The sequence below is a fragment of the Alosa alosa genome, chromosome 11 (assembly GCF_017589495.1).
Source record: "Alosa alosa isolate M-15738 ecotype Scorff River chromosome 11, AALO_Geno_1.1, whole genome shotgun sequence".
Lineage (NCBI taxonomy): Eukaryota > Metazoa > Chordata > Actinopteri > Clupeiformes > Clupeidae > Alosa > Alosa alosa.
In genome coordinates, this window is record NC_063199.1 from 26,942,974 (window position 1) to 26,956,913 (window position 13,940).

General features: G+C 42.0%; 1 protein-coding gene across 1 annotated transcript in view; it reads right to left on the reverse strand.

The window, feature by feature from the left end:
- Positions 1–968: 968 nt before the first annotated feature.
- The window catches only part of LOC125302820 (cytosolic carboxypeptidase 4), a 137,782-nt gene continuing 124,810 nt past the window's right edge, over positions 969–13,940 (reverse strand). The window contains exons 26-27 of the mRNA XM_048256140.1: positions 12,635–12,789; positions 969–2,458 (exon numbers count right to left, since the gene is read on the reverse strand). Of these exons, the coding sequence (XP_048112097.1) occupies positions 2,224–2,458; positions 12,635–12,789 (390 nt within the window). The 3' untranslated portion in view covers positions 969–2,223. The remainder of the gene's footprint in view (positions 2,459–12,634; positions 12,790–13,940) is intronic.

Here is a 13,940-nt window from a genome sequence, read left to right on the forward strand (position 1 = left end):
TTGTGCAATTTGGCTGTCTTTCCATTTTCTATTCTATCTTCCTCACTCTGTCATTCAATCACTTTCACTCACTCTGCGGCTAACCTTTGCAGACCTTTACCTGGGGGAATGGTTGTGGGTGTGGAGCTTGGTAGACTAGTGTGGTGTGGAGAGTAGGCTAGGCCACAATATGATAATAGTTGTTAATTTGACTCAGTAGTCACTCATTTCCAGCCTTATTGACCACCACTATCGTAACGCCTCCAATTATTACCACTTTCGTTCGAAAATTCTAAAACAACGATGTTTTTCAATACTTCAAAATAACATTTGATAAATGAACCTTACATTTTTCAGTAGCCATAGGTGTGTAGATTTAAACAAAATCTGTTTTGGTTCTTAACGGGAGCATTAGTGCTGGAGGTTAGTTCTGGCCTGGTGGGTCGCCTATTTACGCCGTTTCAACAGCACATGAATGGTTAGACTGAGAATTCTCGCCATGAAATTAAAATTCCACTGGAGCTCCAAGCGGATGTGTAGACGCAGCCTTACAACACTGTTTACAGCTCTTCGGGTCACGTTAAAATGTCATTTTTGGTACATAGCTAATTTAGATACACCTATGGTGTGGGTGCTTGCGTTTATTTAGGAATCCGCCATCTTGGTTTGTATAGAAATGGATATTAAGTGACACAAACACGCAAGTCGGTGGAAATACGGGACCGACGGTAATAGGGGGAGTTCCGATATGTATGTTGTTATTTCTCTACATAACTCTTCATAGCAGCAGACAGTGTCTACATTCTAGTGTTGTAGTGTATTGTGTGTGTGTTTGCCTGTGTGTGTGTGTGTGTGTGTGTGTGTGTGTGTGTGTGTGTGTGTTTGTGTGTGTTTGAGGTGTTACAGGATTTCTAATGTTCTTCTCTTTCCCCAACACCACTGACCCAAGACAGGCCAACCCAATCATAATACACAGTGAAACAGAGAAACTCAATTCTGTTTTTTATTGCTGTGCAAAAATGGCTTTTTGAGGGACAACAGTTTTCTCTTCCGTGGAAGGACTGGACAGAAAAGGACTGAAAACATTATTCACATACAATCAAGGGCACTGGTTCCATGGTAGCTGACGCCAAAACTGTTTTCAAGTCCTGAAACCTGCCACAGAGTAAATCAGGTACAGAGTGGAGCTTACCTCCATTGAAACAAACAGCTTTGAGCCAGAAACTGTTACAGGAATAATATTATGCAAACTGAATTTAACATTCCTTTGGATATGTGTATTTGTTCCAAATTGTCCTATTTGGGCAATGATGCCATAATCCTAATGCAGTAAAATGTAGTGTAATACGTATTGTACTATACAATACAGTGTAATGACTGGATCTACCACTTCAGGATACAAGTTAAGTGCTATAGTTTTTAACAACTGCTCACTGTGAACACAAAAGAACACCTGTTTTTTTTTGCCTCTTTAACAAAATGCCTTACAAAAAAGTATTGTTTAAAATGCAGCTTATATAATGTAAACATAATTCCATACAATACTACACTTTATGATATGGCATGGTATGGTTATGATGCCCAGTTTCATGTCCTATGATGACCTGTGCGTTTTTTTCTATAATAGTATGATTCATTTTGCACATCTACGTTTAAGTTACATGTTGTTATAGATGCATGTACCAATAAATAACCACAATGATTTATGTCTGCACAGTGTTTATGTATAGGTTATCAAACTCTATCTAAGACAAGATATTTTATACACAACATATTTTAGTCTTCAGCAACTGTCTTGGGGAATCTTATCTCAGACCGTCTAAGACGCTCATAATTGTGTTCAATACAAAATTGTGTGTTGCATTTGTCATGCTGATGCTACTCGCTAATTGCAAACCACTAGATATTACTCAAATTTCCAGTGACACATCCAGTTAGCAAGCACAGGGACTACATTATGTCATATGCCTGAACATCACCATGTCGGCCAAATCAATGCTGGGTGTAAATTGGTGTAAAATAACCCGCTTTCTTGAGTAGAACATTTTACATGGAGAATCTTCAACTTCTTTAAAGGAAACTTACAGAACCTACACAGAATCCTTAAAGGTTCTAGAATTCACCATTTTGTTTTTGTTTTGTTTGGTTTTGTTTCTAAGAAAGTAGGGGGTGACTCAATTCACAACTGGACAACTGGTGCCTGTCATCGCTGTAGATGTTGCTACTGCACATGCTCAGTCCATCCTACAGTGACTCCAGGGAGTCTGGGCGACACAGGTGGGGGTAGAGGCGGGACTTGAGGTCGTTCCCATGGCAACGCGGCATCTGCTTGTCGCCGTCCTTGTCCATATTGTCGTTCTCCGGGCTGGACATGTTGGCGTTGACCTCTGAATCCAAGTCATTGCCAGGGAGGTCAGAGGTGACGTGGGAATGGTACTCAATCTCCTCCACACAAGGGGGCTCATCATCAACAAAACAGCTAGAGAGGAAAAAGACACGAAAAAAATCAGTTTCTTTAAGGGAAAACACTTAGTTTCTTTAAGACACACACACACACACACGCACCACGACACACACGCACGCACATACGACGCGACACACGCACATACGCGCGTACGCACACATACACACATACATGCACGCACACACACGCCGCGCGCGCATGCGCCGCATCGCACACGCACACACCTGCGCCGCACACACACACACACACACACAATTGAAAGTTTACACCTATACACTATGCAGGTTAGGAACTTCAGAGGCTTAACTCTGTACCTAGATCCAATTTTCAAACGTGCATATCTCTTTTACTGGATTTAAGGACATATGTTTACTAAAGTTGTCTATGGTAAGCATAGGTGTGTGTGTGTGTCTGTATGTATGTGTGTGTGTGTGTGTGTGTGTGTGTGTGTGTGTGTGTGTGTGTGTGTGTGTGTGTGTGTGTATTCCAGCCTGACTACATGGTAAATATAATGTAATCAGAGTTTGATTCATTTCTCAGAGTTAAACTTTATTATAATTACTACCAATTTCGCTTGGTTTCAAAAAGCTTGACTCTGCCCAAGTCTACATCTTTACCAAATTAATCCTGAGTGGATATTCTCCTTCCAGGCTCTGACACCTCATTATCCAGATCCTCCAGTTCATCTCGAGGGAGGTAAGTGCCTTTCCACCTCCTCCCGGGCATAACGTGCCGACAGGTCATGACTTTTCAGTGGCTGCAGTGACAATCGCTATAAGGAGGAGAGACACTGCAGCTAAATGTGTCTTTCTTTTCCATGTGAGCGTTGCAATTAGCAGTGTGCGAGTTAAAGTTGTTAAGCCATGATTGTTTCCACTTTGTTTAAAGACAATGAACACAACCTCTGAGAAAACAAACAATTTACATGAAAAAGCTGAAACTGATAGTAAGACGGTGATCTTTGATGGAGGAGCCTAAACAATTAGGCACGTTCATTGTCAACTTCCTGAAGAAGGCCGAATGAAGTGGCCGAATGAAGTGGCCATTTCAAAGTAATGCCCACTGTAGATGCTGAAATGCGTTGAAGGACTGTTTTTAACATGTATCTGCCCTAGTTAAATAAAGGCATTTTAACTTTTTTGGCCTTTAGATGAGTGCCTTGGTTTTGAAGTTTCTTTAATTTACATTGTATATCAGTGTGGAAATGCGGCGTTTTAAAAGAAACCTCATTCACTGCATTCACTGAGCATAAAGATCATTTAAATGATTATTTTAAATCTCCAGAGGTTTGATAAAGGACAGCTGGCCTTACACGCCTGATACCTCAGCTCATTTTCATCTCACTGAGACACTAGTCTGGCTACTCTCAATGCACTAATGCTTCCGTCAGCCATCAGCCATCAGGAATCAGCGACCACAGAGATGACAGAAAATGGTATAGGATATGGTAGTGGTAAACGGTAGTAGCAATGCCTTGCAGCAGAGCTGTAGTCAAGACCACCTTTGACAAGTCCAAAATAAGTCCAAGATGAGGACTAGTCTATACCAAGTCAAGACAGAGTCAAAAGACGTTTGAGACCAAGTCAAGACCAAGTTAAAAGTCGCTCGAGTCCAAGTCAAGACCAAGTCCAAAATGAGAGAGACAGAGGCATGATCGACAGAAAGATAAAAAAGAATTCTGTGCACCACTTACTTACTGTACCTATGTGCAATTCTTCTGTAATGTTAGAAACCCTGTATATCCACATCTACATAGTTCATACGGTATAGTAGGAGGTAACGTTAGGAATCCCGGATTAATGTGATTGGCTAAGGTAGACCAATTACTTCAAAGTTTACACCCATTACAATGGATTGGAAATATTTCCTAATGGAGAATACCCAGACCATCTTCACAAAATGAATGGTCTGGTGATGCCAGGTTAGGTACATAATAAGGCGAGAGGTAAATAAAGATTACTATATACATTCAGTTGGTCTGTGTCTGTGCCCTGTACTAAAAATCATATCAAGTCCAATCAGTGTGGAGATGTCTGAAGTGTACTTAGTCCATAATTCACATAATTTATGACTCCTCCATTAATAAGACAATAAAAAGGTGATTTATTCAGACGAGATATGTTTTTCAATATTTGATGTGGGTTCTTTAATTTTGCAGCAGAAAGAGTTCAAATGGAAGTCCACTTAATAGATAAATGAATATGACGAAGCTCATTAAAGGAGTCCAGCACCTTGGAGAGCTACAGTGCTTCATCATCAGGAGTTTGAATGCACAATGGCAACAGAACCAAACTTACAGGTACTACACATCTGTCAAAGGTCAGTACAAACTCAGTACAAAGACAAGGGCAGTCTTGAACAAGGCAAGGGTAGTCTTTCGTATAAATCTAATCAATCATATAAAGCTGTGTGTGTGTGTGTGTGTGTGTGTGAGAGAGAGAGAAAGAGAGAGAGACAGGGGAAAGGGGCTAGGTTGAAAACACTGTTTCGGGTCTTGTCCACCTATTACATTATAATTAAGTGTGTATAGCATATGCAATGAGTGAAAATTAATTTGTTTATAATATGCTAGCCAGTGCTCTTTCTGTCTGGTGTCCAATTAATACTTTATGTCATTTCCCACATTTTCCATAAAAGCTATAGTGTAGATTAGCTCATTACACAGTTTCTATATTCCTTAATGTTTTATCTCCTCTGAAAAGTGAATGATTAGAAGGGATCACACACCTACAGTTCATTAATCTTAATGATACTAAATAAAATCCACTTACAGAAGTTATAGTATACTTTAAGACACAATAGATAATGGCAGTTGAGGTTTCAAAAAATACATTAAAACAATACAAAAACCTCCATGATACATACGAGTGTAGCATTCCCTCTGTGCAATCCATTATTTTTGCATATTAGGACACTGCTGTCATCTTTCTAATGCCACAATTACCGCAGACACGAGGTCCTCTAGAGCCCTTACTTTTACCATTCCCATTCAATCTGCACTTGCTTCTAATTTCCCTACATTAGCGTAGCATCAAGTCATCGCGCCCTCTCATCGTCATGGTTACAGCAATCAAAAGAGCTGATTAAACAGTGTCAATCAGAAATGATAACATTTCCGTGGCCATGTCAACAATCAGCTCCGCAAGCAAACGACAGATGCACCACGGCACGTTCTGTAGTCCCAGGGTGTCTGTGGGTGGGTGAGTGGGTGAGAAAACACACTCTGTGGGAGGCCGCCTTGGCAAGCACTGCCCCGGCCTGCCCCATCAGCAGCCTCCCTCCTAAAGTTAGGGTCTCCGGGTGCTAGGACAGTTTGATAGCCCCTAGACTAGTGTAGCCCATAGTTAAACCCTTTCCTGTGTACCTAGCATCTACGAGACCGTAACACATACTCTACAGAATGAGGACTCTCATATTGCCAAGTCTCGGAAGATGTTCCCAAAACTTTGTGATTTTTTTAAAGACATATCAAAGATTGTATAAAAACAGAGATAGATACAGAGAGAGAGAGAGAGAGAGAGAGAGAGAGAGAGAGAGAGAGAGAGAGAGAGCTTCTGTAAAATAATTCTGGTATTGTAGTCTCCATTTATGCCCTGCACATGTTATAGTCAGGTAATTAATATATAACATATAACTTTTCTCTTATCCCTGATCACAAAATAAAGTCCAAAGCATCCACCACCAGCCCCTTCAGCATTCAGCATTCATAATTAATGCACTGCAATGCCCTTCCCTTTGTGTCTCCTATTAATTAACCTCTTTTGCCAACTAATTAACTTACAGAAAATGCTGACTGAGGATCAAGTTGTAAAACGAAGAGGGAAAAAAAGAATGCATGTCACCAACAAAGCCTATAAGAAGAGTGAGCCATGTAGGTAGGGAGCCATTTATGTACGTGCATGGATCTGTTGAAATGAATATGCGATGCATGTGTGAATGGAATAAGATGAGTATGCATGTTTGACTCAACACAGCAGTGTTTGGTTGTTTTATTTGGTATTGTTTTTCCACATGTAAGACCTGTGACACCCATGGCAGTGTAACAAGGGTGATGCAGAGCTGGCAACCCTCACACATTTGATTGGTCTAAGAGCGTGTGGAGCCAATCAAATGAATGAATCTCACTCTCAATGTGTGAGAGTTGGCAGCTCTGGTGAAGTCCTTTCATTGGCTCTTATAATTGTGACTAAATGCAATCTTTTCTTGATTCCTTATGCGAGCGCCCTCTCGAGTTTTAACGTTTAGATGGGAGCCGATAACTAGCGCAGTCGTTATGGTGCGCACAATGGGCAAGGAGGGGCGGCTGACAATCTACTTCCCCATCGTCCATGACCTACAATCAGGCCAAGGACTTTCTTTCTTTGGGTCAAATAATGAATGGACAATTTTAAAAAGCCTCATTTCTCTACCCACTGAGGAGGGATTTAAACGTGTTTTAGTTTGGCCATGCAATGCCTTTTTTCCTCCCTCTCTCAGAATTAAATGACCATTGAAAGAACACTAAATGAGAAGAGTCAGTGTGTGTGTGTGTGTGTGTGTGTGTGTGTGTGTGTGTGTGGGGAAGCCAAGGTTATTACCACTTTCGAGTTTCTTTGGGTCAAATAATGAATGGAAGCTCTTTTCCTTTCTCTGAATTTTAAAAGCCCCTCTTGCAAAATGAATTCTCTACAATAATGACAAAAAAAAGAAACTGAGGGAGGGATTTAAACTTGGGAGATGAACACCATGGCTCAGAAGAAGGCCATGCACAAGTGTGTGTGTGTGTGTGTGTGTGTTTGTGTGTGTGTGTGTGTATGTGTGTGTGTTGCGCTGTGTACTCTCACAAACCATTACAGTCACCTCATGAAGGAACTCCGACCAACACACCTCAGCATGGTGCCTATATTAACATGGCTGGCACTCTGCGTGGCATTTCACTTAATGCAAAGATGCAGAAAAAAACAGAGATAAAAACCACACCGCATGGAAGCCTAATGTATATATGCACAGTGAGTGGGGGAAACATATGAATATGTTAATCAAATGACACCGATCAACTGCTGGACCGATCGCGCTCCTGGAAGGCTTCGGTGTGCTAGTTTATCAGGACATGGTCTCAGCGAGGAAGAATGCTGTCATGTTGTCATATCTATGGAGATACGCCAGGGCTGTATGTGGTTTGGGTTGGTTGTTTAACAAGGCTACATCTCACATCACGATCGATGCTAGTGACACGCATCTCTTTTGAAAGTCTAATGCATTCACACACTCGCTTGAATTCCCTCTCTCTGCACTTCCCTCTCCCTTTCTGTTAGTACTGTCAATCAAACGCCACACAGTAGGATTCAAATCAGTTTGATCTGAACATAGCCCCCTCTCTGACCCCTGCTTCGTGATTATATATTATACAATTGGATCTACAGAAAAGCCTGTGAATTAGGGGCTGGATTAAAAATGTATCTAATTTACATACTCTGTGATTAATTAATCTAAATTAATCACATATATGATTTTTGCTGTGAAAGTATTTTAAATATTTAAATTCAAATGAATCACTGAATAATCAGCATTAGTGACATTAAAACAACACCAAAGAGTTTTTGTACCTTAAAATAATGTTTCCAAAATCGTTTCAGTGGTTCATCAACTCGAAACAGGGTGAAGGGCAATTCTGCATTCACTTCGCGGCCCTCTATTGGCTATAACCGCACTATGTAAGTTTGCCAGATCGGGTAGCGGATTTGTAGTTCGATGGAATGAGACATAAGAAACTACAAATTTGACTTGCATCTGATGTCGCAATACATCGTACTTTTATAAGTCATGCAAAATATTCTACCTTGTCTGTGGACATCGTTATTTGCAAAGCCGGTGCTGGATAAACAAATAGCGTGCGTGTGACAGAGGGAAAGTTCTTTGGTGTTGCTTTAAAGTTCAAAACCTCTTTTATTATTATGACCGCCGCGCAGGGAAGCGGCGGTCATATAGGTTTAGTCAGATTTTTTCTTTTTTTTTCTTTTTCACATGCCCAAATTTCCATCAATGATTCCCGGGACACTGTAAGACTGGGGTACACAAAACTTGGTGGGCATGTAACCCCACATGGATAGCATGGAACCATCGTTTTTCGTTTTGATCTGTAGCCCCCCCGCTGGACTGGACCCCAGAAAGGAGGGTAGGGCAGACACAGTTTTCTGTGAATATCTCGAAAACCGTAGGGTTTAGGAGGACCATTTTTTTTTTGTATGTTGATCTCAAGAGGCCATGTCAACCCATTCCATAACCACTCATTTCATGTATAGCCACCTAGTTAAACACAAAAAAGTAAAAATGAGGTGTTGTAATTGAAGGTATCTGTGACCTAACATAGTCAAACTGCACGAAATTGGAAGTGTAGGATCATTATGACACCCTCTGTATGTACGCCAAGTTGCTGACTGAGGATCAAGTTGTAAAAGCGAAGAGGGAAAAAAAAAAAAAAAAAAGAATGCATGTCATAAACAAAGCCTATAAGAAGAGTGAGCCATGTAGGTAAGGGAGCCATTTATGTAATGCATGGATCTGTTGAAATGAATATCACGATGCATGTGTGAATGGAATAAGATGAGTATGCATGTTTGACTCCAACACAGCAGTGTTTGGTTCATTTTTATTTGGTATTGTTTTTCCACATGTAAGACCTGTGACACCCATGGCAGTGTAACAAGGGTGATGCAGAGCTGGCAACCCTCACACATTTGATTGGTCTAAGAGCGTGTGGAGCCAATCAAATGAATGAATCTCACTCTCAATGTGTGAGAGTTGGCAGCTCTGGTGAAGTCCTTTCATTGGCTCTTATAATTGTGACTAAATGCAATCTTTTCTTGATTCCTTATCAAACCCTCTCGAGTTTTAACGTTTAGATGGGAGCCGATAACTAAGCTTACTTGTCGTTATAGTGCTTCAATGGGCAAGGAGGGGCGGCTGACAATCTACTTCCCCATCGTCCATGACCTACAGAGTCAGCAAGCCAAGGTTATTACCACTTTCTTTCTTTGGGTCAAATAATGAATGGAAGCTCTCTGAATTTTAAAAGCCTCATTTCTCTACACACAAAAAAAAAGAAACTGAGGAGGGGATTTAAACGTGTTTTAGTTTGGCCATGCAATGCCTTTTTCCTCCCTCTCTCAGAATTAAACACCCTCTGTATGTACGCCAAGTTTTGTGGAATTCCGTTCATGGGGGGCCACACAATAAATTAATTTATGTTACTATACCCCAACTGGCCTGTAGGTGGCGGAGACAGTTTTCTGTGAATATCTCGAGAACCGTGGGGCCTAGGAGGGTCCACCTTTTTTATGTATGTTGGTCTTAAGGGGCATGTCAGCCCATCCCATTACCACTTATTTCATGTATAGCGCCACCAAGTTAAAAATTAAAAAGCAAAAAATAATAATAATAAGTTGTCTTTCAAATTCCCTCTGCATGCAATAGGACAGCGGCGGCGCTAGGAGTCCCATGTGTTTCCCAGCAGCGGAGCTAGTTGGCTAAGGTTCAAGCGTTTGCCAACTTAATAACAACTTAACTTCGTGTCACACTGTTGCCAACAGCAACATCCATCTTATTTGTTTTCAAGTAGCAGGGAATTCAAGCCAAACCGTTGCAACTCTGCCATCAATCATTATGTTAAAGCCCACCTAAATTGACTCTATACGATTTCATTGGCCTGATTGGTTTCGATTTCTGGAGCTCACAAGCCAATGGAGAGTTGCTAGACTAGCCCTGGCAGCAAATGTAATTTGCTGCCGCTAGAGGCGCGTCTAGATTTCTAGGCTAATAACCTAGGGGACACAATGAAAATAAAGTATCATTCCCCTCAATGACAACACTACAGTATTTCTTTGCAATGATGTGCGACTTTAGAGTTGATGAACTCCGGTGATATACAAATTCTTTGCTGCAGACATTGTAGAGGACTTTATTTTAATCAACACTTTATTTTTATCAACACCATCAAGCCGTTTCGAAAAGTAAATGTTCCAATCAATGATCTAGGCAGCACATTTTCTTCTCTCCTTCATTTTACAGTCTAATGGTTACTGACTACAACGGCTCAGGGTCAAAGGTCATACAGAATCGATTAATCTGCGTTATTTTTTTTAATCAGTTATTTTTTCTCAAATTAATTAATCGAAATGAATCAGTTATTTTGACAGCCCTAGTGTGAATGGGTGATTGTGGGAAATTGTTAGTGCTATATAAATGGAGTCCATTTACCATTTACCCCTGTGTGGTTAGGAAGTGGACTATGATGTGTGCCTGTATGGAAATGTGTGTGAGAGTGTGTTCACAACCACAAAAAAAAAGTTCTTTTAAAACTACTTAAAGAATTTGTTGCGTTCACCCCAGTGCTACTTCTGTAACGTATGTCTCCTAAATTACTGCAGGGTGGTACTTGTGGGATTTAAAAATGATGTGTTTCTGGCCATATCACAGCCTTAATGAAAAAGAGCTTTAAGAGGCCAGGGAGAAGAAAGTGCATCTGTCTGAAAGAGGTTCATTCTGATTAGCACAAGAAGCGCATTTAAAGACGAAAGTCTTCCCAGCGCTGCTGGGAACGGCACCGAAGGGGACAGCACTCAATTCTCTGTGGATTAACAAGCTAATGCCCAGTATGCCCAACTCTGATAGAACAAGTTTTTCAACTAGAGTCAACTTCGCTTTCGTCTGCTGACGGTCTGCAGAAGAAAGCAAGCAGTGCAACTCTTAAAAAACAAACAGCAAAGCCATAACGTTACTATGAAACACAGCTCTGGGGCGACAGTGGCTCAGGAGGGGTTCAGGCCTGGTTATTCCTGATCTTGTCAAAGTGTGCTTTGGTGCAAGGTACTGAACCCCAAACTGCTCCCAACGTGCATGTCGACACCATGCATGGCAGCCTCCCGCCATTGGTGTGTGTGTGTGTGTGTTTGTGTGAATAGGGGGATGTGAGGCATTAACTTATAAAGTGTTGTACGCATACAGCCTATTTACCATTTATATTTTAAAGACAATATGATTATGGGCTATTGGGAAAGCATGCAGTTGGTCTGAAGCAGGCCTAAGGTATCAGAATCAGATCTGTGTGAGGTAGTGCCTCTCAATTCTAATTATCTTTCAGACAGAGTCCTGAAATTGAGTTTACTATTCATTAGCTGCCGTGACAAGGAGAAAAGACATTTGTGTATGCAACTGAGTGTGTGTGTGTGTGTGTGTGTGTGTGTGTGTGTGTGTGTGTGTGTGTGTGTGTGAAGGCAGGGAGCTGCATAATGTGGAAATGTGGCAGCTGATAGACTAGTGTTTTTGTATGATGTGCATGTGCATGCTGCATTGTGATACTAATTCAAAAGAAGGTGATACCCATTTGTTCCAAAAGTAGACACACACACAAACACAAACACACGCACACACACACACACACACACACACACACACACACACACACACACACACAGACACACACACATATCCAGTACACACACACACACACACACACACACACACACACACACACACAGACACACACACATATCCAGTACATAAATATACATAAAGCACACACACACACACACACACACACACACACACACACACACACACACACACACACAAACACACACACAGACACACATATCCAGTACATACATATACATAAAGTTGATGAAAAGTGTATTCAGGAGTCTTTGTGTGTGTGTGTGTGTGTGTGTGTGTGGGTGTGTGTGTGTGTGTGTGTGTTTGTGTGTGCATGCACACAATGACACATATTGAATTGAAGTGCACATACACTTGCTTTAACTGAGCTGTGGTTCATATCAAATTCTGAATCCTACATTGTGGGATGTACAACTGTGAATCCTAGAGTGTGGTGCCCAGGACTGTGGGAAGGGGTATGTGTGTGTGTGTGTGTGTGTGTGTGTAAGTCTTACAGTCTCACACCACTGCGGCCAGCTCTCCTTCAGCATCCTTCCTCAAGGGCATCTGTGCTAATGGAAGTAGACAAATGCTGGCTGGCATGTGTGAAGTGTGTTCTATTTTCTCCTACAGTAATTTACTGTTAATGGAGCTGGAGCACATGTTCCACATGGCCAATCCATGTGTTCCTACTGTACTCAACATAAACCTACAGTAGAGCTGGAACATAACCACAGTAATGGCAGGTGTGTGTGTGTGTGTGTGTGCGTGTGTGTGACCTACTTGTGTGACTTGTGGTCCATCAGGCTGTCGTCCAGCAGTGCCATGTGGCTGATGACTTTGCTATCGTAGAGCATGGTGCTCTTTCGGAGCGTCAGCAGGCTCTGGCAGAACTTCCCTCCCATATCCTCCAGCTCACGAGTGCCCAGCTGCATGCCCTGTAGGGATGCACGCACGCACGCACGCACACACACACACACACACACACACACACACACACACACACACACACACACACACACACACACACACACAAATGCACGCACGCACACACACACACCCACCCATACACACACACACACACATACATCCACACGTAAACACACACACACACACACACACACACAGAAACACACATGTCAAGTTTTAAGTCGAGTGCAATCTTTGGCAGAGGCAACCTGCCAATAAACAACAATAATTTCCCCCATGAAAACATCCCGTGTATGTGAAAACCTATTCCAGAGAGGATAATGTCTTGGCATGCTAGGGTGAGCCAACAGTAATTTCAGGTAAGGGGTGGTCATTCTTTGGCCATAATTGACATTTATTTTTCTTAATTTCCCATCACCACAAGGAGCTAACAACATATTTTCATTCCATTTCCGAGAGCTCACAGATGGCTAAGCAGTGTCATCCCCAAACAAGCTTTGAGAAGTCACACCAGGTCTGCTTGTTGCAGCAGCCCCTCATTGGTACACAGGAGAGGGTGACTGTCATTTCAATTTGAAGCTTAAACTGTCCTTTCTAGAGGGGAAGGACTAAAGTCAATGAGTTGTACTGGGAGTACTTGCAGAGCTGTCGTGCTGGAACATGCTCTATCTAAAACAGGGAGGGGACAGTCAAACCCCCCCAGTAGCACAACCACCTGCTGAGGCCCATTAGCCTCCACACCAATATTTCTCTAGAAAATCTCATGACATGAAAAGGGGGGGCAAAAGTAGACGAGGCTTAAGGCAAAGGGAGCTGCTATACACTCTCTCACACGCGGTTCGGCTGATGAAACCCCCACTACGCTTTAGCCAGAAAACACCACACTGAGCCTCTTCAGCTGTGAAGCACACATTGCCAACCCATTCTGCCCATTCATCAGCCTAATGAATTCACTCTGCATCGGCCCTCTGTGTACGAGACAGCACCTCAATCATTCCTGCTCTTTCCAGACCTGCTGCCATAATCTAATGTAAGTGAATGCAGTTAAGATGTTAGCACTCTGGCTGGCTAGCGCTCCAACTACATTACACCGAGTGCCCATTGCTCATCTCCCAGATGTGGGCTTCACAGGGGACCGAGTAGAGAGCCGATAAAGTTA